This window comes from Chaetodon auriga, chromosome 20 (genome assembly GCF_051107435.1).
Source record: "Chaetodon auriga isolate fChaAug3 chromosome 20, fChaAug3.hap1, whole genome shotgun sequence".
NCBI classification, from domain to species: domain Eukaryota; kingdom Metazoa; phylum Chordata; class Actinopteri; order Chaetodontiformes; family Chaetodontidae; genus Chaetodon; species Chaetodon auriga.
The window spans coordinates 15525611-15550633 of NC_135093.1; the positions used below are offsets into that span (position 1 = coordinate 15525611).

The 25023-nt window shown below is 41.8% G+C and overlaps 1 protein-coding gene across 2 annotated transcripts in view; it reads right to left on the minus strand.

Moving 5' to 3' along the window:
- ca10a (carbonic anhydrase Xa) overlaps positions 1 to 25023 on the minus strand; it is a 208847-nt gene that overhangs the window by 27791 nt on the left and 156033 nt on the right. For both annotated transcript variants that reach the window (XM_076760557.1, XM_076760558.1), the window contains one exon: positions 1132 to 1317. In XM_076760557.1, coding sequence (XP_076616672.1) covers positions 1132 to 1317 — 186 coding nt within the window. The remainder of the gene's footprint in view (positions 1 to 1131; positions 1318 to 25023) is intronic.

Sequence of the window (25023 nt, forward strand, 5' to 3'; positions counted from 1 at the left end):
AGCAGTCATGGTTATTGTTGTGGTTATGGTCTGTGGTGGGACACGAACAGTAGTCTCTTAATGAGGTTCAGAAGACCGTTAAAGCATGTCTCTGCATTCAGAAAGAACTGTTTGAGCAGTTTACTGTTCAAACAATTAAATGGCAAGCAAAACACTGAAAATACTAAATATTTTTACATTTGACAATCGTTTGTGGTGACGAACCCTCAGAGAAATATCACCAGCTCTGCAGTTCCCCTCAGCTCTACAGAGCATTTTAGGCAGTTTCAGCTCATTGTTTTGGTTTCACAATCTGCAGCTTTAATGTTCTGGTTCAGCCTCGCCGCTCTCATCGGCCTTGTTTCAAACAAATGTGTTTTGATAAACCCACTGTACATTACCTTTACACTGCCTGCCCTACACTTGTCAGCTGGCCAGGAACATAACTTTGAATGAATACTAATGTCGCTCTGTGTCTGCAGGATGTGTAAGTCAGCAACCGTCTGCTAAAACGTTATCAAGATCAATTTTATGAGGTGATGTTATGCTTCTTGGCTTGTCCCACTTTGACCTCAGTTGGTTAAAAAAAAAAACATTTATTGCTACTTTTTGACAAGCCTGCTGATGATAAGGGTCACATTTTCTGGCAGAATATCTTTGTATTAAGAAGCAGCTCCTGTCATTTATAAATGACTAAAATGCCATCCAGACAGCAGTTTAATGTAATTACCAAAGAACAGAGCATATATTTTATTACACAGCAGCCCCTGCAACATCAATAAGGTCCAAATGGGGTAAAGGAAACTTGTCAATGGGCCATATTGTGGAGCTTCCCATTTGCTGTAATGCTATAGAAAGGGATGGTACAGTCACTTTAATTCCTTGTCTCTTCAGAGGTTTTTCTGAGCAAAAGCTTTGCGGTGTAACACTGAATGAATACAATCAAAACCACTGCCAAAAGCACTTCCATTTTCACCTTGATGTTTTTCAAAAACCTGGTCTGACAAGCAAACTCATTATGGCAGAGCTACTGCTTCTGCTGAAGTGAGGTGAATTCCTGCTTGTCTGTCTTGATCTTTAGTTGGTGACTTTGGAGTGTTTACCGCAGCTCTCTTAGCCAGTTATACTCTAAGTCGCACAATGTGTACACACCTCTCCAGAGAAGGCCTGTCCGTTCAGCAGGTGTTCGGAGCCTTGGCCGTCCTCGCTGCCGAAATGTAGCCGGATCTCCTCCAAACGATGGCTGTACGTCATTGGGCCCCCAGAAATGTTAACCAGGTGCTCCTTGTCCAATCGCAGAGAGACGTGGCGGCCAGTGTTGTACATCGTCCCTCCCACCTGGAGAAGAACAGATGAGGCGCAATTGATTACACAAGAACGCGATCATATTCCCGAGAGGAGACACGTAGCACATTGTCATACCAGCAAACCTTATTACAAATGATCCGAAAGGAGTAAACACGAGGTCGTGTGAACTGACTGGAGACTCACTCATTTGACAGCACATTCACCGCAAGTCATGATGCAACTTACATATGTCGTGTCACAAAGAACTCAAGAGGAAAGCATTGATGAGCACTGTGACTCCAGACTGAGCCTCATATGACATTTAGAACGACAGGAAATTCCTAAAATATACAACACACCTCCTGTTTTAATTTCTTGTTATTTTCTTCTGTATCAGGAAACAACTCCTGCTTTCAAGTGCTGACCCACATAAGTGTTACCATGGTTACTAAATTATCATGCATAAATATATACACCATTAAAGCAAATTGGGAAATTGCTTTTTGGACACTTCTTTCCATCAGCAGCTGCTTTGCTTTCACACCACTAAAGAAGCAGAGTCGTTGTGAAAGCACCCTGAGCAGTGAAACCTGTGACCGCTAGTTTAAAAGTGAGCCATAACTTTTGCTGAGTAGCTGTCACTGTGCACACAAATGAACACATAGTAGTACAGGCAGAGAAGAGTCATTAGATCAGCAAAATGAGTACCCACAAAGCAGATTTCCTCCAGGTTAATGATGAATTTGAGGCTGGATGTTGGACTTTCCCTCAAGCACATGAATGCAACACAGTAGTAAAATAAGTGAAGTGCAGATCTTCCAGCTGTGGATCACTCCACCAAAGGGTGACTGCCTCCTTCACTCCAGCTAAACCAGTGCAGTTTTATTTAGATTTCAAGCTATTAACAAGGTGTTGCATATGGATGAGATCCAACCATGTCTCCAAACCCTTCCATTAAATAGTTTTGCCACGGAAGATGTGGAGGGAATATACTTGATACCTCGCTTGGTACATTCTTGTACCAAAAAGAAGCTGTACAGATGTGGCTTTAACAGAACCTAAAAAGTTAAATTAGGCTTTACTTGCTGACTGAATAGGGAAAAAAAATGAAATACTTATCATGTTGATTAAAACTGATCTTCTTAAATCTGTAGTTGTGGAACAGTTTTTACTGGAGGCTATTGGTACATTTTAAAAGAGGGTTTACCTCAGTCTCTGGCTCCTGATTGACTTGACAGAGTCATGAATCATTTGTCTAGTAACAGCTTTAAAACACAAGGAAAATGAGGCTCTCCTGACGTCTTTTTCAGCTATATGAGCTTTGGTTTCAGTTCTCACTTAATGCTGTTGTCTTGCATTTTGACAGCTTAGAATTAAGGTTTGGTTGTAGCGTGTATCATCAACGGAGCTTACGCAGGAACAGTCCTGAGGGCTTTCTTTAATTAAGCAGCAATCTGAGCAGGAGGGAGAGGAGATGTGGTAAAATACAACAACACTTCAGCGGACAGGGGAGAGAGTGGAGCCTCGAGTGAACAGAAGGGAGAGGTAAAGATAAAAAAAAAAAAAGGTTGATATCATCAGAAAACGCTCGCGATTGATTCGAGGTTTAAGGGGAAACACGGTTTTGCAAAAGCCATGAATAACAATCCTTATTGGTAGCCCCTCTTATTTATTCATAATGGAGAGTTGTTTCAAAGTGAAGCATTGATATTCACGTCATGACTTTGGGTGGACTTCCATCTCTCTTATCTGCCTCTTTCTCTTCTCTCCTCTTTCCACTCCCTTGGCTTCCCCTCTTCTCCCTCATTCCCTTTACCACTTGCTTTCAAAATGATCACCCCACCCCCCCTACTCAAAATCCCAGAGAAAGAAGTCAGCCCACACACTGTAAATATTTTATAGAAGCTCAGAAAAATCAATGAATTGAAAGGGGAAAGAGAGAGGAAGAGGGAGCGATGCAAAGAGGAGATAAGTACGAGGAGCAGAACGAGAGAGGTGTGTTGGATTTAGTGCCCAAAGAGGATAAGGTCGCGAGAGAAGGGAGGTGTTTTAGGTTTACTGGCAAGGCAACGAAAGTGAGGTGGGACCCCTGAAAAGGCCAGAAAAATCTTATCTCCCTCAGGATCTCCTGTGGCTATTATTCATGACGCAAGAGTGGTGCAAGGCCTGTGGACTCTCCTAAAACATCAGAAATGAGGAACGTCCACTGTGAGATAATGGGCTGAAAATATGCAGCCACGCAAAGACACAGGATTAGGTACCTCAGGTATACTACATTAGCTGCTAGCTGACGAACACAGTGGAGCATTTAGCAGCAAAGGAGCCAGATATTCTTCTCAAGAGCTGGTGGATCAAAACAGCTAAAAGTTGGTGGATATTGGATTTCCGTTAAACAGGCGAACAGAAAACACGACTTGGATAAATGAGTGTTGCTGGATGTTTAAACAGACAGCAGTTTGCTCACATGATTGATGAAACTATTCCACAAGGCCATGATAATCAGATCTGAGTGACTTTTAGAAAAACTTTAATCTTATTTAATCAATTTAAGGTAGGAAATGATTGTGGTTCACAAGCAGCTAAGCCCCAGGTCAAACTCCCTTTGTGGAAGAGGTCGAGGTGGACAGATGGGACAACAGAGACTGTGCTGTAACAGCCTCCACTCCTCTGGTGTCAGGCTTTCCGCCATGTGGCCGTAGGGATCCGCTGCCATGAGCGTTAGTGAGGTCCAACACTGATGTGGTGCGATAAGGAAGAGACCTTCCTCAAACTCTCACAATATTGTGCATAGTTCCAAAGGGGCCTTGCACAGAAGTATGTGGGCACTTGTGACACATAGCAGAATTATGATGCACAAAAAGGGAAAATACAGCTGGAATATTGAGTTTCCTCTGCCTTGTAGCCTCACACCATTGTTTCGAACAGTGTACGCTCCCTGCACAGGATGCCTTTTTTTTTTTCCCAGCCAATATCTGTTGTTCAGGCTGATCGCTCATGTCAGGGTAAATGGCTAGAGGCTGGCTGGGAGGCGCGGGTAGTGAAGTGTGGTTGGAATGACAAAGGCGAGGAGAGTAATCATGTTTGTCTTACAGTGAGACTGAGATATGGAGCGGCCGCTAAGAGAGCTTGTACAGTAAAAAGCAACTTCTGTTCTAATTGGTAATTCTTTCATCTCCTGGGATCGATAATCCCCGGCTACTGAAGTGCAATGCTCACAACAGCAAAACATCATGGTAGAAACTCAGATGCTGAGAGGGAAAAAAAAGACGAAGAGGCCGTTCGTGATGCAATCTTAGATATGCAAATGATCAGCTTTAAAAATGGTGATTTTGAAAGGAAAAACAAAACTCTGCTGGAGCACAAAAGCACTTTCTGGAAGGAGAATAAAAAAAAAAAAAAAAATCCATCCTATTTTTTAAAGTGAAATAGTGAATCTTCTCAGATGGGGTTGAAAGAGATCACATTTAAGTACATTTAGCCAGCTGGTGGGAGCCAGACTGGAAGAATAAATGAATACACACTTGAATAAAACTTGCTTACTTCATTTGTCATGTTTCTGCTGCAACAATTACTAGCCAGTCAATGTGGTGGAAAGGTTGCAAACAAAGCAAAGGCACTATATTCCAATCTGCTTTCTCATTATTCTTTGGAGTCTCAACATTTCTGCGAGAAGTGAAGTAATTATTACAAGCGGGCTGTGGATTTCATATTTTCATTCTCGGTGTTGAATGTATTTCGGAAAATCACTGGCTTTTGTGCTCTATTCATAAAAATAAACCCAGCCTGTCAGAAAAGCAGAGGACTATGTGTTACTTGTGTATTGGGCCGTGATAAACACGGCTGCAAGACAATCAACAAAAACACTTGCAGTTGTCCAACTCATCTCATGTCTCAACATTATACTATTATACTGATTATACTGTCTCCGCTTTTATACTAATGGCTTCCAAATCACATCAGGAAATGCTTTTCTGCACTCCAGTCTTTTGTTAAGAGTTTTGCTGTCAACAGTCTACAAATTGTGCAGCTTAGTTCTTCATGCTATGATCCACATAATCATTCACGTGGCCTGAAACTGAGGCTTTGTGGTCTTTGAAGCTAAACAGACATCGGCCAGACCGTTACACCGGGTCACATGTTCCTTCATTACCATGAACACACACTACAGTTTATTTTGACTGAGACCCACAAACACTGTCCTGCTCCTGTCCTCCTGCTCACTAGAGCGCCAAATGTGGATTAATCCACAGCGGAAAATAGTCCCACAACAAATGTACTGTTTCCATCTGTTTTTGGTAAACCAGCTGTTTCAGGAAACCTTTTTCAAACTGCATTTATGAGCTGTTTTTAAAGACTTATGTCTAAATGCCACAGAAATGACTGGCAAGTCAGAAAGTACTGAGTTTTTTTTTAGTGTGCGGGTCAACTTGCACCTTGTCTTGTGATATAGGAAAAGCACAGGTGTTACTTATTAGTGTGTGTCAGTGTGACAGTGAGCCAGAATGAACAGTACCTGAACCCTGAAACTGAAGCAGATAAATGAAATTCAGACATCATTCATTCTGTTATTTACACCTGTGCTTTTCCCACTGTGACATGTCAAAATGTCCTCAGTGAAAAAGACCATAGTGTGTGTTCCTGCCATCAAAACCCCGACACACCGGGTGGAGGGAAAGACATCAGGCAATGATGGTGAGGAGAAAGGCACAGATACAGGCAGGTGTTCTACAAACAATAGGAAGTTGGTTAATGTGTGACACAGCTCATTGATGCAATTTTAGATTAAGTGTGATTTATATTTGCTGAGGATATCATTATCTCCGAGTAAATGTCCAGAAATCTGCTTAGAAATCACAGAAAAAAGACACTCAAGACCTGAGCATCTTTTCAAGTTTTCTTCACTGTCACAATGATCCAGTGGTAGCTGTCTGTTCATCCATGGGTATATCGTAAACAGGGACTACTTGTAGCAAATTCAGCACATGTTTAATGGTACCAGCTGTGCAAAATGTAAACAAACAAAAACACAAAACGTATCGACTGAGAATGCTTTTCACTATTTGTTGTCTTTTCAGCTGCCGATCAGTCAGGAAGTGGTGAAATGATAACAATTTGTCAGATTCCCTGCACTTATTTATGACTTGCAACCTGGAGCACAGCACTATGACATTATCCCTTTGATAACAGCATTTGAGCTTCCCACCCTGAGCGTGACCTCAGAGGACAATGGCTGGCATGTGGTCTACACACAGCTCTATAACAAAGACCAAGCCTTAAAGCCAAGCTATTGAAGATGAGGACCAAGAAAAATGTCCCCACTCTGGAGGTTTTTCCTTCTTCAGGCGACTGTAGCATACTCATATTCAAAAATACACACAGTTGAGTCTGCGCTGGCAGCTCATCACAACAAGCGTACCAAAAAAAATCAAAAAGACAGAGCTGTCAACAGTCTTGATTTAGATAGAAACTGAAATCAAGCAAATGGCGTCAGTGCTGAGCCTGACAGCTGACACAACATTACACACAAAGACATTGTGACAGCACAGCTCCAATTAACTGATGCACAGTAATGGAAAGAGATCACAATCATCAGCAATATATTCTAACGCACCGCTCGCCTGTGCATGCATGTGTATAAAGTATATTGAGGATTTTTCTGTTGATTAGCGTAAATTACAAAGTGCCACTCTTTACCATAGTACATCATGTCATATGTCACTGCTGTGTGTCTCCTGAAACCCTTAATACACCTCATTTTGTTCAAGCAGCCTAAGCGTGCTTTTAATTTGTTCTGAGAAGATTCCAGGAGCGATGGAGCTGAAAAGGACAATTGCACTGTGCGCCGGTTCTCCCTTAACAGATAGTGACGATCACAACGTACTACCACATTAGAGGTAATAGCTTGGCGGATGTAAACAAGTCATAAAGGATATTGTTGACTGTCTGGGGCAGACTTGGTAGTAGCGGGCAGGTAGAGTAATAGAAAACATCAGGAGCATGCTGGTAATGAGAAAACACAAAGAACATCATAATTATCTGAGCACACGGATCAATAGAGTAAATTACCCCTTGTTACAAGACGAAGTCTTCACTAACTACTGTATATGTTCAGCTATTAGACTGCAGTATTGCCACGTTTAGATGGAACGTTTTAAATACAAAAGCCACCATCACCTAATGAAAAAGGCTTTTAGCTGAAAGAAAATCGAAAAAAAGAAAAAAAAAAAAAAAAAAAAAAGTTCTAATATGTCTGAGTACTGTACGTGCCACCGCACAGGCTAAGATAGTTAAGCAGTAAAAATGGTGATAAGCTACATGAATACATCAGACAGTAACTGTGAAATGCACACATGCTTTAGCAACCATCAGATGGGTTTTAATGTATTCTCTAAAGGCCTGCAGCTCCAAGCACTGAATCATGGCAAAAATGTAATGTGTTTGATTAAAATACAAGATGACTGGTGCTCTTTCATTAAGGTGTGCAAATGTGGAGAGTAAATGGAATGGATAGAGGTAGAGGGGACGCATCTATAGAACACAGGAGGGCAGGAGGGACAGAAATAAAGAGAGAGGAGAAAAGGGGTTTAAAAAGACTCGCCGTGATGAATTAAATAGAAGCAGGGCTGTGTGGGTTGCAGCTCAGTGAAGTTATGGACACACATTTCAGGACTGCAGTTCCAGTAATGCTACATGATGAGAGAGATTCAACACAGATCTGAGGCATTTGGAAAGAGATTTCGAGAGACTGTTCTGTCCTCACCAGAAAAACAACAGCATCAGTAGTTTGTTCAAATCAAACTGTTCACCAGACACGAAGGCTGGCACTGGGCAATTCTGAAAATCCCTCAATTAGATTCATTGACAGTGCGTTTTAATGTTCAGTGCTTATATTTCTGAAATTCTCTCTTGCTGCCAGTCCAGTCCAGTCAAAGCCAGGATATGTTTGAAACAAACCTCTGACTACATCTAAAAGCACAAGTACTTCCACCTTTTATGGATTACTTATTTAAAGAGGGGGCATCCAAAAAAAAAAAAGCTGTCATCATAAAACAAGGGACAAGACAGCATGAATCATGGAAATGGGGACAATAGCTAATGCTTTTGGACGGTCTCTCTTCGAAGGCGTTCATGGTGTTTCACACATGAAAAGTGACAAAAGCAGTTGTGTGAAGAAAAAAAAACACAAGCACTAGAGAGAGAAGTTCAAATTCTGCCTACTTTCACACAACTGTTGCGTGAAGTGGGCATGAAAAGTTCAAAAAAACTGAGGACATTTACATGCCTCGTGATGTGTCAAGCACATCAAACGCATGGTTATGGATAAAGAGACAGTAGACACATTACAGACCCATCCAGCACTATGACATTCACACCCTTACTTTTCACCTTGCTACATGAGGGAAACACTACTTCTTGCATTAGCACTGAACATTGGCACTGGACATAAACTGTGAAATGTGGAGTCAACCAATAAAACACAAACACAGTTCCAAGGGATGTTGGCCTGGTTCAAATGCTTTAAAAACCCTTTGTTTAAGGCCTACAGCAGCAGAACACCTTGTCGGGACAATGTGAGGAAGGATGGCTGGGCGAAGAAATTTTTAGACTTTGACACAAAAGCCCCAATCTTTCCCAAAATAGGTGGAGCTGCCTTAAACAAGCACTGACTGTAGGGGTGGCTGATCTGAAAATGCTCACTGCAAAACAGTAGCTGCAATTTCCTTAAATGGCTACTAGGTTAAGATCATCATAGGAAATTACAAGAATGGGCAACTGCGCACTACTACGAGTGAGAAATCAGAGCAGGTGGCAGGTTTAACATCAGCACTCACAAATGTAGAAACAATCCAACAGGAAACGGAGATGGAGCAACCCAGAGTAGTAAGAACAGAGCTGCTTCTAAACAATGTGCATTGCTCAGTTTGTCACGTTTGCATCATATTGCACAATATTGCCTTATATTATGCTATCACATAAACCAATCATGAAACCAATCTGGATGGAGGCAGCGTACGGAAGTATATCACTACAATCAAACGAGTGAATTCAAGGTGTGAATGCATGTGTATGCTCAATAACTACAACTACACATTTTCCATCAGCATACAGTTTATCTTATCTTACCGTATCTTATATAGTGAATAGACTAAAAAGAAAACCACAGCTTTTGTGCCTGCCAGATATTTCTGTGTTCCACGTTGAGAAATGTCTAGCCTGGGCAGAAAAGATGAAGATTCCTCGACTGTCTCTCTGTATTCACTTTTGCATAATCACATTTGATAGCAGGAATCCTCCGGAGTATAATGGGCAGTGGCAAAACTAAACGCACACAAACACTTTGAATCAAACCGCTGTGAAAGCACAAAAAGCACCAAATCCAGATAATACATTTCTCCTTTCAGTAATTCTCTAAATTGTTGGCTGTTGAGAAAAGAAGGCTTGTGAATACTGCTGTGGAGGTTTCTTTAACGCGACAGCCTAACAGCCTCCTTGAAAACAGGGGACACTCCTTCCCCCTTTCATCACATTAGAAGAAAGTGGTCAGGGGGACGCGTAGTTAAAGAAAATGATTATGTTACATTTTTACTTCTGAATGCCTCTCTGAGCCTTTAAAGCCGCAACCAGATTCCTTCTATTCCCAAGCTGGTAGCATGTTTGTTTTCGTGTTCTCGATTATCTGGAGACATCTGACGTGCCAGAATGGTGAATTTCAAAAGAGCCGCTGGACCGTGTCCCGGATCTGGCCATCGAGATAATGGCATTTTAAGATAACTTCTCGTGTCATCAAAATAAAACAGAAAAATAAAAAGCACTGGGACCACTGTTGAAGGAGGCTTTTGATTCAGTACACCAGACTATGGCACATTTAACGAATGTCTGTGTAAACCAAGTCCATACTGAAAGACTGAGAAAAGGCTTTTTCTGCAGCTCCTCTTTTTCCTCCTATTGTGTTTCAACTTTTCCTCAATCCTACACCTAGGTTTGTTGGGGCAGTTACTTTGAACCCTGGAGGACACTGTCCCTTTGTAGGCTTTGTTTGGACCTGTGAGAACACAGCAATCACAGCCCGGTTCAGACCAAAATCAACTGGATCGAGTTATTTTCGACGAGGAGGTTTGGTGGTACCTTTCCAAAGCAGGCTGGGAGCTTCGTTTGGATGGAAAACATGATTTGAATGTGATACCACCATTCTTGGTCTCACACAAATTGTGAATTTTGGATTCCCTCTTAAAATAAAAATGATATGCCCAGTGTATGAAATATGCAAACCCCTTATGCTCCTGAAGAAGACACGAGTAAAACTGACAGTTTGCCGGAGGGTGTGAAGGTCAGAGGGTGGATGAGTTTGCACGACTTTGATAGCTCAGGTTCACATCCCAGTTGATACCAAGAAGTTTTTCAAGTTTCTATCAACCATGTCCAGAAGTACTGACAATCCAAACATTATTTATAGCCAAATAAAAAGGTAACAGCAATATGAAAATAATAGATCAAGATTTTAGGAAATAAACGTTTGATCAAATCAACCTTGTGTGTGTGTGTTAAATATTAAGCTGGAATAAGGGGATCATGCCAAGCGAGGGTCTGTCCAAAGTTCAAATATATGCCTATATAACACATCTAAAGCTCATTATCTTACACCAACCATTCATTACAAAAAACACCATCATTGGAACTAGTCAGCACCCAAGAAATAGTCCCCATTAGTACTGTTGATATTGTGGTCTGTGGAATCATCCAGAGTAATGGGAACGCTGTCTGAATCGTCTCCACTGCATCGGCAGCTTTAACTCTAACCTCAACCAGACTTTCTCAAAACTTCTTGAAAAAATGTAAAATTCTAGGTAAAATTAAATATTGCTAGCAGCCTCAATTATTTTACTAGTGTTGCCCAGAATATCTTCTGCTGCACCAAAATATGTCGCTAATAAATTTGATGGCTCTCATATGGAATTGGTGATGAATTATTGGTTGTTTTAATTTTCATAATATCTCATATATCTCACAATAATACTTCAAAATTATTGTATTTCAATCAAACTTTGCAGTTATTCATGGTCCTCAGAGGATGAGTCCTAGTTACTTTGGTGATGCTCCGACTTTTCATAGAATTCCACCAGCATATCAGTTTTTACCTTTTCAGCAAAATCAAAACATTGATTGGCATAAAATTTGGTTTACAGACTTTTCCTTTCGCATTGTGATCAGTTAAAAACCCTTTCCCAGCACTCTGGTTTATGGCCTCAGCTACACTTTGTCTTAAATGCTAATAAGCAAACATCAGCTTGCTAAAGTGCCACACTAAGATGGCAAACACGATAAACATGATTGCTCTTTGAAGCCTATGTGCACCCAAGTGGCATGTCCACTGATTTGAACTAAACAAACATACTTTGAATATCGCTCTGAGCAGATCAGTTCTGTCCTCTGCGTCTCATTTTGATGATTGCTCCAGTGAGCCGCCTCAACTGAACGCTTGATTCCTGGGCAGAGGTTCCCTCTTCTTAACAAACCTAACCTGCTTGATGATGAGTGGCCACTAGCCCTCTGCTGGGTGTGACTCTCCTCCTGATCTTGTCACTCTCTTTGTCATTCTTGCCATGGCGCAAGCTTTCACTCCAGAGCCGCCTGGCCAGATTAGCTGTCTGCAACCACCACTGGAAATCAAATAGCAGCTGATAAGGCAGAAAGGGGGAAGATGAAAAAAAAAACTGGGCATAATGTCATAGCTTTGCTATCTGAAAGTTGATTGCTATCAAAATACTGGACAAGGGCTCGGTTTTGGAATTCAATAAGGATACAAGAGAGTTCAGCGAGCTCTCAAATTTAAAAGTTCTCTCAGTTCTGGCAAAGTCATATACACGAATATAGTGTACAAGTATCGAGAGGGTGAATAAAAATAATAGACTTTTTCTTCACTCCCACTTTTCTGACATTGTAGTGCTTACCTCAGGGCAAAGACAGGCAAAGGCAGCCAATAGCTTTGATGGAAGACAGGTACGACGATAAATATTTGATGCTATTGACGGGTTGTTGTGCTCAGAATGAGAGTTATGGAACTAGTACACCCTAACATAATAAAAGGTACTCTCTTGCCAGCAAACTGACTCTGCATCTGTGTGTAAAGTAATCATTGGAAGAGGTGGTATCAGGTCCAAAAGCTGATATTGGCTCGATACTTTGATCCAGAAATACTTTGGAAACCTGCTGAGTCAAGTAATAAGAAGAGCCTTTTAAATGCAATTAGCTGTTTATATCAGGGAAAAAGGTTTTGACAGATGCTGCAGAGAATTTTGAAGAATGAAATGAAATCTACTTTGAGCTTTGAAATGCACATTATTTGCATAAAAAAAAATGTAACCAGCCTTTAAAATAAATGGAACAAGGATAAAACAGAACTCAAGAATGCTTATTTAACCTTCATGTTTAACAAATATGGGAATAAAAATAGGACCATCTGGCTGTTTTTCTCTACTTGAATTCTCTTCCCACAGACTTATAGATGCTGTTTCCCTCTGATCAAGTCTCGCTGCACAAAACAGAAGAGGAGATGAGAAAGATGAAGCATTCCTAGCCGCCTGCTCCCAGCATCAACTTCATCAGCATCAGTACTTCCTGGCTGACTGACAGTGGGCAGGTGTAAAGTGGCATCCATCGAGCCCCTGATTAAGACCGAGGCCATGCCAGCGAGATGACAGCGCAGGACAGAACCGATAGGAAGTGACGCTCTGGAACCCGTCCCACAATGCCATCTGTTTTCTCATGAGCCACGTCACGGAGGGTAGAAGGAGGGTGAGTGGTAGCAAGGTTCACGCCACCGATGGAAGAAGAAACCTGTGCTTATATGCATACAAACAGCAGAATGTGCAGGCACTCTATAAGCCCAGGGGTTTGCACCATGACTGTAATGTACAATCACTTACGTTCTACAGTTACAGTGACACATTTCTGTACTCAGATTATAAGAGTGTTAGAAAGACAAAGTTTGCTCCACTGTTTCAATATGGGTGATTGCAGTGGTGGGAAGTGACTACACTAAAATCCTCTACTTGAAGCTGCGCCTACCAATATTCTTATATTAACAACGGATCAACTGACTTTGTGAAAAGGTTTGCTCATAGTGATAAACCCACAGAGAATTTCCTCCTGACTCTGAAGGTCCCCTCAGCCCTACGGAGCGTTTTAGAATCTTTCGGCTCACTGTCTTGGTTTTACAAACCATAACTTTACTGTTTCGGTCACAGTCACGGTGCTTTCATGGACCTCCTTTCCAGCTGCATCAGGCAGCTGTTTTTGCAGTGACACGGCTCTGATAAACCCACTGTACACTACCTGTTCGGCACCGAAAAGCAGATAGAATAGCTGCACTTTGTTCATCAGTTTAAGAGCCAGATACCTCCCTTAAGAGTCCAGAACAGAGCTGAAAGGAGAGTGAACTTTGGACTTAAACATACAGGACTCCAGATGAATGCTAATGTTGCTCTGTCTGCTGGGTGTTTTGCAACAACACTCACATTTTCCCTCCACAGTGTCCCAAAAATAATCGATTAATAGTACAATTTCTACTTGAGAATTTCCATTTTATGCTATTTTATAATTCTGAATTGAATTTGAATTAAATCTAAATTAAGATTCTACCTTTAAGAAGTGCAAACATTAAAATGTTGCTCATTTACTAAAGCATCAACAATAATAATCCAATAATATGATGTATACAGCATAGCATAATATAGCTGTACTTTTATTATAGAACATTTCTTGAAAGTAGTACATAGTATCGCTAAAAGTAATGAACCTGAATGCTACTTGCACTTGGCTATCAGGATGGGACAAAATAGAGCCTTGTCCATTTATAATCATAGGTTTGCTAATTGCTTCCCAATGTAGAGATTTATGTTCATCCTGCCCAAGAAAATTGGTCGTTGATTGTTCCTTAACCTTCAATACAAATACGAATCATCAGATTCTTTCATATGGAAACCTTTTTAAGTTCGTAATCTGCAGGAAGTTGTCTGAGCATCAGGAACACTGTGATGTGATCATCCTTAAAGTAAGCCATTTTGAGGTGGCTCTGAAAGTCCTTCCATTACCATGAATGGATGCAGGAATGAGTTATGGCTTGAATATCCTGTATGCACCTGTGTGACATTCACACAGGGGTCTTGAACCTTCAAACATACCTCACTGCTCAGAGGAGGAAAGGGGGTCAGGATTAAATTAAATTAAATTAGCTTCAGAGTCCTCATTCACTCCCTGCTCACTGCTGGATCTCTGCTCAGACTGTACTGGCATCCTCATTAGCAATCAGACGGAGTGCGGGACTGCAAAGCTACTGTCGGCCTACTTATCATTGTGGGGTGGTTAAAAAGCAGAGCCATATGTATGCGTCAGCCTGCATGAAGTACTGTATCTTATCTCTGTGTGAAGATCTGGATTCATAGCACAGCTCCAGCTGCTCTCCTGCAGGAAAATGCTGAGGCCATTTTTCAAGTGGAAAGCCCCATATTTGTGTTTTGTTCGGCGCTTCGGCGCTCTGAGTGGTTTAGAAAGCACTTAAGCAGAACAAAGCCTAAGAGAGTAACTTTAATTTAAAAATCACTTTAGCAACTTAACAAACACATTTCAAGATGAGGGACATTAAACCCAAACAGATTATGGCACTGACATTCTGTACTGTCATGCTTTCTGGGATTTAGGGTCGATACACAAAGTACCTCAGCTGGAGAGCTTTACGCATAATCAAAAATTACATAAAGGGAAGAAATAACATTGTCATTTTGCTCCGTCGCAATTTGGTGCGAAGACGGAGAGCTAAAGTAGAAAAGGGGCACTGATGAAAATAGCGAGGGTGGGGATGGAGAAAGCGAATCAAAGAGATGGAGAACTGGAAAACTTGTCCTCTTAATGTGTCTTAAAATAGGGTAGGTCGCCCACACAGACACTTTGCTCCTGGGTACTTGGCTCTGATTTATTTATTTTGTTTGTGGTAAGGAACGATCCACTGGGCATGGTATAAGGGGAAAGCCCTATGCCTGGCCCTCAGGCTCACTTTATGCAGCTAAGGCAGCAGTAACGCTATTTATAAATTTAAACCCTCAGTTTTTCACATCATTATTACTCTGCCTTTTTTCTGGGAGTGCGAACTGAGATCAGCTACAGAGTTGGTTTCCAAGTGGCTGGAGTGTATTTCAAAGCTCGGCATCACAAGAGGAACCTTTGCGATTTGAGTTGTGTAAAGAGCCTGGACAGTGGAGGCCTGTGGGACCGCACTGCGATGGAGTAAAGACTGTGGACAATAAGTTCCAGCGTGATTTGTATCAGATTCACGGTTAGTGTTCAACATCTTGGGGCTACAACAGACAAAGACGAGCAAGCTGTCAAGGTTAGGATCATCGACGTACAGAAACAAGAGAAAAAGAAGTCAGATAGCCTCTGAAATGAGTGTGTACTAAGTGGGGGAGAGATGAAAGATCAGGTTCAGGGATACTGCTCAACTCGCTGGATGCACGGTGGAATCAAAGACTTGATCTGAATCAGTGGAACAAAGGGAGGAAGAAAGCGAGGAAGGCAGGAAAGCAGAGGCCTTCTATCGTTTTAAAGCTTTTTCACTTTATCTGTTGGCGATTGAAGTCAGGACACTGAAGCTGAAGGGCTTGTTGCAGAGTCCTCGACTCATTAACACTTGAAACAAGTAACAGTGGCAAAGGGCCAGGTGTTTTTTTTTTTTTTTTTTTTCTTCGGCTGTTTCAAAGTTGATTCTGTAGATGCTATGCTGCTGTCCTGCTTGAATACTGATTCTGTCTGTAAATATTCTATGCACATTTCTGCAGAGATCACACTAAAAAAAACATTTTTGTGTGCCAAGTCAAGCCCTAGTCAAATATGTGTCAAGACCAACAAGTCTTAAATTAAACCTGAGTCAAGACCACCAAGTCCCAACAATGTCTGTCTGACTGATTCAAAGTATACTGTCAGGAAAATGAAGTGTGGATCACTACATACCATAAATTTCAATATTTGAGATTCTGAACATCAAGTCACTCCAAGTCAATACTCCAAGCATTGACACTACATTTAGGTCAAGTTGTAAGTCTTTTTTGATTTTCCCAAGGCCAGTCCTAAGTCTAAAGATTTGTGACTTGAGTCTGAATTGAGTCCAAGTCATGTGATCTGAGTCCACAGCTTCTGCCTATCCAATCAGAACAAAAGGCTTTTCTTTTCAAAGTCCTCCCTCACTGATGTGTCCCATCCCAAGAAACTGTCAACACAAATGACATAAAATTAGGCAAGAAAGTAAAGATGCCATTTCGCTAAGTGACACAGAGGAAAAAAAACTGTCTCTGTGGTTTTTTTTTTGCAGCCACTCAACATATTCACATGTTAATGCATATGTGATCTGATGCCCAAACATGCAGTAGATACAGTCTATAATTATACCCCATGGAGGTTTATTAACAGTGACAGTCCTGTGAAGAACAACACATTAGCCACTGCATTAGTACTACCTCACCACCTCAGTCTACCTCCTTGCCAGTCCCTGATTAGTAATTCCTTTTCAACACATCCTCTCGTGGACTAGCATCCCCAGCTACCTGGGATTTTGTGCTGCAGCCAAGAACAATGTGAGTAATAAGGCGCCAGAATCTGGGCTGCACAAAAAAACTGAAAGGAAGATAGGAATAATCACCCAAATGAATTCCAGGATTTCCACGTAGACAGCAGGCTTATATTTCTGGTTAATACATGAAAAATCCTGCAGTCGCACCAGGATATAATAACAACTTGGATTTATAGAGCTGTGTAGGTGTACCTTAAAAAACTGCAAATACTGCCAGTGCAGTAATCTAGTGCAGCTCTGTTAGAAATAGGTCGGAGGCTTATGTTTGCAGCACTAATATAGTGCAAAAAAACAAAACCTCTGACTGTTGTAGTAACACCTGCAGAAATGAAAGTCTTCCACAAAACCATCATATTCGGAAAAAGCTTGAAAAATGTAGCGGTTCAGATTGGGATGTTTCTTGCAATGAAAAATCACGCTGCTTTCAGGAAGCATTTTAGATGTGTGCAACTTATGAACCTGGTCATTTTCTGCTAATTTCCACTTATTTCTGTGCGGACAAAATGAGTAGAATTATTAACCCCATTGGTTGTTGTTGCAGCAACCAAGTTCTGAACATAAATCACAAAATGAAACGGTGTTAAGGTACCTGGCAACATGCAAAACTCTGGAGCAGGCAGTTGTTTTTGGCAAAACCCCACCCCCACTGTTTGTTATCTACCTGAAAGATCAAATTAGCAACTGGCTCGTTAGCACACGTTAGCACTAATCAGTATTTTTCTTATAACAGAAGAAAATATAAGATAATATTTACAATACTTATAATTTAAGAAAATACTACAACTTTATGAAGTAAGTAAAAGTCAATGTTGTGGTTACAGATTATTCTGCTGCCCTCAGGTGGACAACAAAGTTAATCAATGCCACTTTTTATTTGTGTGGATCAGTAATTAAATTAACTATACATGAAATTTACATACACATACGTCTGTACAGATACCTCTGTATTGATGAAGGAATATAAGGTATCATGATGCAGTATAGACTCATATATGGCACAGCATAAAAAGTCAGAGTGTGTTAATGTTACAGACATAGAGCAATTACAATTAACTGTACAGACAGAAACATATTTGCTCTCATGGAGTCTCACACTGTGAGGCTGCAGCAGGGTGACTAAGACATCAATATGCCATTCATACTGCATTTCCAGCAGCCCAGGGCCACTGACCACTGATCCACGGGACACAGTGAGATGGTCAGGGTCAATATCTCTTAACAGTTGTGCTAATGCTGGATCGATACCCAGTGGCATCCCTAGCTTCCTTGAGAGCCAGCGCTAATCGATCGCAGCGATCAAGCCGAGTTGACTAGCAGGGCTAATTTCAGTCAATGTGGATAACTGGATGGCAGCTGTATCCCGGTAATCACTTCTGCATATCTGTAATGTGGAAGTGATGACTGTCACGAGGCACGTCTGATCAGCTGCTGATGGATACTGCCAATACCTACCACCACCGATGAGTAGCTGTAGCGTAGCCCCGCCTTGCATTTCAATGATCCTGGTAGAGGAAGGAAAGAACCGGGTTGTCCAAACAGATAAGATAACTCGGACACATCTGACAGCACATTCTTCATCCTGCTGCATCTGCTGCTGTGTGTGCCTAACTTCGTTAGATAGAAGTGACATCATTATGCAGGACGTCGCTGTCAACTCAGAGACTGTGAAGAACTGATTTGCCTCAACTTCATGCTTCAATATTCATTCATTCAAAGTAGAAAGAAGTGCGCTTCAGAGTATTGAGCTATATCTCTGTCTATCCTCTCAAATCCATTAGGGTAAAACTCCCTCCACTCCTGCAGTGTATTGGCATTCTGATGGGAAGCATTCTTTTTAGCACACCTCTACCTCTTTCCTTTTTCGCCTTTATTCCTAAACAACTCATTGGAAAGTGAAACATCAATGTCTTGTCTTTGGGGAGAGCACAGAGTGAGTGCCAGAGCAAGCTTTGAACCTTTAAAACCTTCCTGTGAAAAACACTGAGATCCATTTCCTCCAAAAAACCGAATGCACGCACTCATATAAACACACACACACACACAAATATACACACACTTGCTCAGCCACATGCATACACAAATGCACACACACACAGACGTTGCCATCGCCCTGGGATCCTTCAGCTTACTAGGATGCTAAACCTGCTGAGAGATGCTCACCGCAGAGGGATAAAGCAAAATCATTACCACACACTCAGCCTGCACAGACACGCAAAGGCACACCTCCAGTTTGTGGGGCCAGTGTAGCCATTTCTCCTTTGACAAAAGAAAGAAACACAGAAAGAGAACAAGCAGAGTGAGGCTAGTGAAGCAATTAGAGTCTGTTAGGTCATGGTTAGCCTAGCTTAGCAAAAGACTGGAAACAGAAAGCTTTGGTAGAAGGAAAAATGAATTCCTGCTGTGCATTATTCAAGCAAGTATGAGCACTAGGCTGTTTTAACAATCTCTTTATTTGTCTCAAACAGTCCATGTACTCACTGTAGAGATGAGGGGAGTCTGTGTGTATGTTTGCATGATGGCTCAGCCTCTGAACTCCTGTTCTGTGTTTCCTCCAGTCCAGTCTCCTCTGGTCTCTGTATGTTTCTGACATAGATGCATAAAACCCTGGCACACATGCAAAGCTTTGGACCGAGTACATTTTCAACTTTCATGTCTTTTTCACTGAAAATGAAGCTTATGTTGTTTTCTGAGTGCAGCGTAAAGCTTTGTAATTCGCATATTGAACCTTCAGATGAATAGAAATATGAGCTTTCATAGCCTACACACCTTGCCTTAAGCACTGAAATAGACATGATCCTGCCCTTTTCTGAGCACAGTGACTCTGTGTACAAGAAGGCCCAGCACCACCTCTTTTGGCTGAGGAAAGCTCAGAGTTTTAATGTTGGGAAAGATGCTTTAAGAGCTGTCTCTCTGTTATCAAAACCTTGTCAGATGATCAACTGTGCAAGTAAAATAACAGGCATCACCCAGTCCTCACTATCAGCTCTCTACATCCGGGCAGTTGAAGCCGCCCTCATCACACAGGACCTTTCACACCCTCTCCATATCTCAGTCCGACTCCTCCCATCACGTCTACATTATTAAAACCCTCTGCCATTAACAAGCTATGAAGGAATTAGTACTCTAGCACTTGCACATATTTGCACTTTATAGCCAAACTCTTCTTTACTACAGTTCCATCGCTTTGTGATTCACAATAAAGAGTTTTCAAGTATGTCTTAAAGCTGTTATCATACATAGTAGTGACTGATGAATGATGTGAGCCATCCCTCTAAAATGTATCAGCCAACTGACAATCACTGAAAGACACACTGTTTTTGAAATAAAAGGAGGAAAGAAAGAAAGATGAAAAGAAAAAGAAAAGGAAATGAAAGAGGGAGAAGCAAGTCACACGCTGAAGCCTGAGGGAAATCTGGTTCTGCTCCTGCAGATTTTGATCATTACCTTCTTTCTTTCTTTCCCTCTCTTGCTGACACACACAAACACACACACACACACACACACACACACACACCCACACCCACTCTAAGGTAGACTCTCATGAGCACTAGTGGGACCAAGGGAGTTCAAAAGTTTGACTCGTGATCGCCCATGCATACACACATGCATACACACATGCACTGTCATGTACCACTAGCAGCACAGCCTTTTACCACCTTTCCACAAGTGCCATCACATCTTGAAATATGTACACATTTGTACCCAGAGGAATCAGGAGACATTCGAGTTTGACAGGTCGTCTTGATGCTCACCCATGTACAGTATCAGTGTGTTTTCCTTCCCTCTTTACTGCAGTGACTGTGTGCCTACATCTGTGTGTGCTCCGGATTTTAAATAGAGCATGTATGCGGATGCATATTTTCACACCATTCCCAGCCACATTATCACCTCTGTCTCTGCGGCTTTGTAGCACCGCGCAGCAGCTTGCATTATAGAAGCTCTGCTTTTATGTGTGTGTGTGTGTGTGCGTGTGAGAGAGAGACACTCGGTTTATTGCCGAGGAAACCTATCGCTGCATCGCTTGGCCTCTGTGCCAACCACCTGCCAGCTGCCACTGTCTCACACACACACACACACACACACACACACACACACACACACACACACACACACATACACACACACACACACATATAGCACATGTAGTAGAAGCATACGTTGACCCCCTCACCTACCAGATGTGTGCTACACTGCTCTCTCGGGCAGCCCAGATGATATGCATGGACTGAGCTGTGGTACTCTGGCAGCAGTGTATTTTTGATCAACTGTGTTCTGAGTTGCACACTAAGATACTATTCATACTAAATATGACAAGAAATTGAGTATGTAGTGAGTTTTGACTGCATATTAAGGGGATTTTGTGAATGCGAGAAATGCTCTGATACTAGACTACCAAGAAATTCTGAGTATGCAGCATGAGACGGCTGGACGACTCAACTGCCCTAACATGCATTGCTGAACTGTGAGGTAGATGATTCTATCACCACCTCCGATGTTTTCAGAGTGGAGAAACCCCATAAGTACCTGCAGTGGTAGTCAGCTAGCCAGCCAGCCCGTCGTGCTCACGGACCCCTCTTACACCCGATACGCAGAGGGGTGTGACACAGCGTCAGTATTTGAGACCAGGCTTGTATCTTATTGTTCTTTTTGTCTAACTGATGCTTCTTACGATTACACCGTACTGCTTGAATATACTTCAGTGTGAACATTCTGCTGGTAATTTCATACCTAATCGTTCTTTGAGTAGGCAGTATGCAGTACATATTGATTGAGTGTGTGGCAGGCAGTACATTAGTCTGCGATTTCAACACAGCAGAAGACTGAGGTTCATATCCCAACTATCCTGTAAGTCTTATATCAGGGTTTAGGCATCAGAGGTCCTGAGAGGACCTTTTTCAACAATGTGGAAGACCACTGTTTGGTTCGTCTTTCCTGACCACAGTCATTCCTTACATACATGGTTATTACTGGAATGACAATGAACCTTACCTTAACAAAATACTTACTGCAAAGCACTTCCTAAACCGTAACCATAGGATTGTCTGTGCAGATCCACATAATGCAATACTATAGAGTCTTTTATTACTCGCAATGTGACACACAACAACAACAACAACAACGTCAAATCCGGAGTGATGGAAGTGTATCTGATCGACTGAGAAAAATCCATGCTGCTACTGGCAGAGCGCTACGGAGGACAACACAGAGAATAACAGACCTCTGCACCACAATGTTATGTGTGGAGCGATGATGGATCTCTCTCCTCCTCATGCTTCCATGTTGGAAAGCTGTGTAGCCAGCCTGCGCACTTACTGACACCTACAATGTTACTGCAGCAACCTATGCAGAGGTCAGTAGGTTGGTGATGTCATGTGATCTGATTACTTGTAAATAACACCTTGGACACTTGGTGTTTAGGATCTGATTTGAGGAACAAATCCGATTTGCCAGCCTTCTGAGCAAATCTAAAGTCTCAGCACCAGCTCTGACCACCTCGATTTGTGCAGCACAAGAACACAGCACTTCCTGGAGTGGAAACACACCTCGTCAGTGAACATAACGCAGGCTCATTAAGTCATAACTGATTGCCCAGAGAGGGAAAAGAAAAGCAGACACTCTCCTTTGTATCTTGGATCATTTTTGAATCAATTCTATGACTACAGTGTGGTGTTGTGTTTCTAATTAGGATAACGAAGCACTCAGAGTATGATTTCATCACTCGAGCATGTATCACTTTAACGGTTAATGTGTCTCAAGGGTGGTGTAGTATTTAGTGCCATTTGACAAACCTAGCCGATGGAAAAAAGGGCGATTTCCCAGAAATAATTCGAAGGCAATGTTAACAATTCTGTGAAATTATATAGGTGATATACGGGTATTTCATGCGCTGACAACTACTGAGGTTATAATCAAAAGTGAGCTTTGCAGTGGGGAAAAGCATCTCTGCCCACTGTGGATCTAAAAATGCTTAAAATTATTATCTACAAATGCACATGACCCTATGTCTCTTATTATTATCTATTCTGTTCATTCAGTTGGACTTGTGACAATTAATTAGGGCTTAGTCCTGTGAAGTAAGCTATTTGTAAAGCTGACGAACTGTGTCTGATTTTCTGATGAAATTCTCTGAAAAAAAAAAAAAACAGAGAGGAAATGAAAAGGCAAGTCACAACCCTGAAAATAAAAGTAAAAACAGCAATTTCCAACAAATGCTGTGCAGCTATAAGCTGTTTCTTGATGAACAATAGTTTATCCATCTGCCCAGCAGCTTCTGCGCAGCGTAGGGCCGTATGCCTATATATGATCAGTAAGCACAGGTTTAGCTATCTGTCTCTGTCTGTTAGCTGGGCTAATAGCCTCTTAGCTGCAGCTCTTTTCAGGATTTGATGTTCTCTGCCTGTGAACTTCAAACGACATCCTTTTTTGAATGATTCAGATATTTAGGTGAACGTTTAACCCGACGAGTCATCAACATAATGTCTAAAGACAAAGCATTTGAGCAGTAAAAGCTGTATTTCCTTGAGTTACGAGGATACGGGATCGTGTAAATCCTCTGTCATATAAATATCATTACAGCAAGTTTCCTTCCTCTTTGACAAAAGAATATGAATCTCATCCCACACGCAAATTCAGAATCATAAAAGTTATCACTGAGGATATATATTTTTTGCACCGAGGCTCACTTTCTCTCTCGGTTTTGCTTCTTCCTCCCCTTGACTCGGTGGGGTTGGTCTCCATTGTGACAGATCATGGATTAGTCTCTTAGCAGGGATTATAGAGTGGGCAGTAAAGATGATTAAAGACTCCTCCAATATTCTGCCTTTGGGGGACAAATGGTGAGAAAGGGAGAGCGAGCATGGCAGAATGTGTGAGATGTGGAGAGAACACAGAGACAGGATATATTTCAATGCCAGCTCTCGCCTGTTTGTGTTGTTGACTGCCACTGGCTCTGCGAGTGTAAATCAGGGCAAGTAACAAATGCAGATCCTCATGAAAATGGTTTGTCATTGTTTTTGCGCCCTCTAAACCAGATTAACACTATTAGCAGCAGTCAGTTGTGTGTTTTATGTCGTCTTTCCTACAACGGTTGATTAATTATAGCACTAATTGTGCTTATTGTTTTGCAGTATTTTCAGTACTCTACTCACCAGCGCCTCTCACTTTCTATTCTTTCATTCTTAAATCAAGTCCTGGCTGGAATCTTGGGAGTTTTTTGGGTTCGAGATGAGTTTTTCTGATAGCATCTTATTTCCTTTGTTGTGTCACAATAACAGCTGTAACAGTGACTGTGGCTGTTGAACGCTCACTCTCCAAACAATCCCAGAGCAAGATGATTAGAAAGATTAGCGAGATGTAAAATCTGTTTCATGCTTAACATCTTAGTTTATCAAAAATATTTCATCTCATCCGCTGCACAGCTGCTTTTAGTTCAGCTGCGGTCCGAGGCACCACTGTCCAGAGGACCATCTAGAGGCGGAACCGCGGTCAAGACCGATGACCTTACGGATCTCTCACCAGCCTTGACTTGTAAAAAAAGTCATCTTTTATGGATGAAGACTGGGTGTCAAACCATTATATGGGCAGGCAAACTTTTGCAAAGGCAACTGCATTTACGCTTGAGTTCAGTGTGGTCACATCTGACCACTGCTGGCCAGCAGGACCACAATCCATCCTCAATGTGTCTTGGGAGCATTTAGTCCTGTATTTTCATGTGCTCAAGCGCTACCCGATTGCAATCTAAAGATTTTAATGCAAGGTGTAAAGGGGGCCCATGTTGTGAATTCCAAAATTACAGCAACAAATACACTTGGCCAGAATAACCCATACTACTGCTATAAATCACTATCAGGTTACAAAAAGACTGATGTTTTCTGATCTGCCTACCTTGATATTCTAACCTTGGAAGAAGTAGTTTAACACAAAAGGGCTGCAGACGGACATACCAGCAAATATAATCTATTGGCAACATGGAGGCCGCATTGGCTTCAGCTATCTGCATGCATCACGGTTTTCCCTCCCTCTCTCTCCCTGTGCACTCCCCCTGCATTTCGCTACACTGCCTCTGCCAGCAGCAGGCTCTGATGTGTATGTTTGTTTGCATGTCTCACATTGAGCGGGGGCCCATTTACAATCCTTGA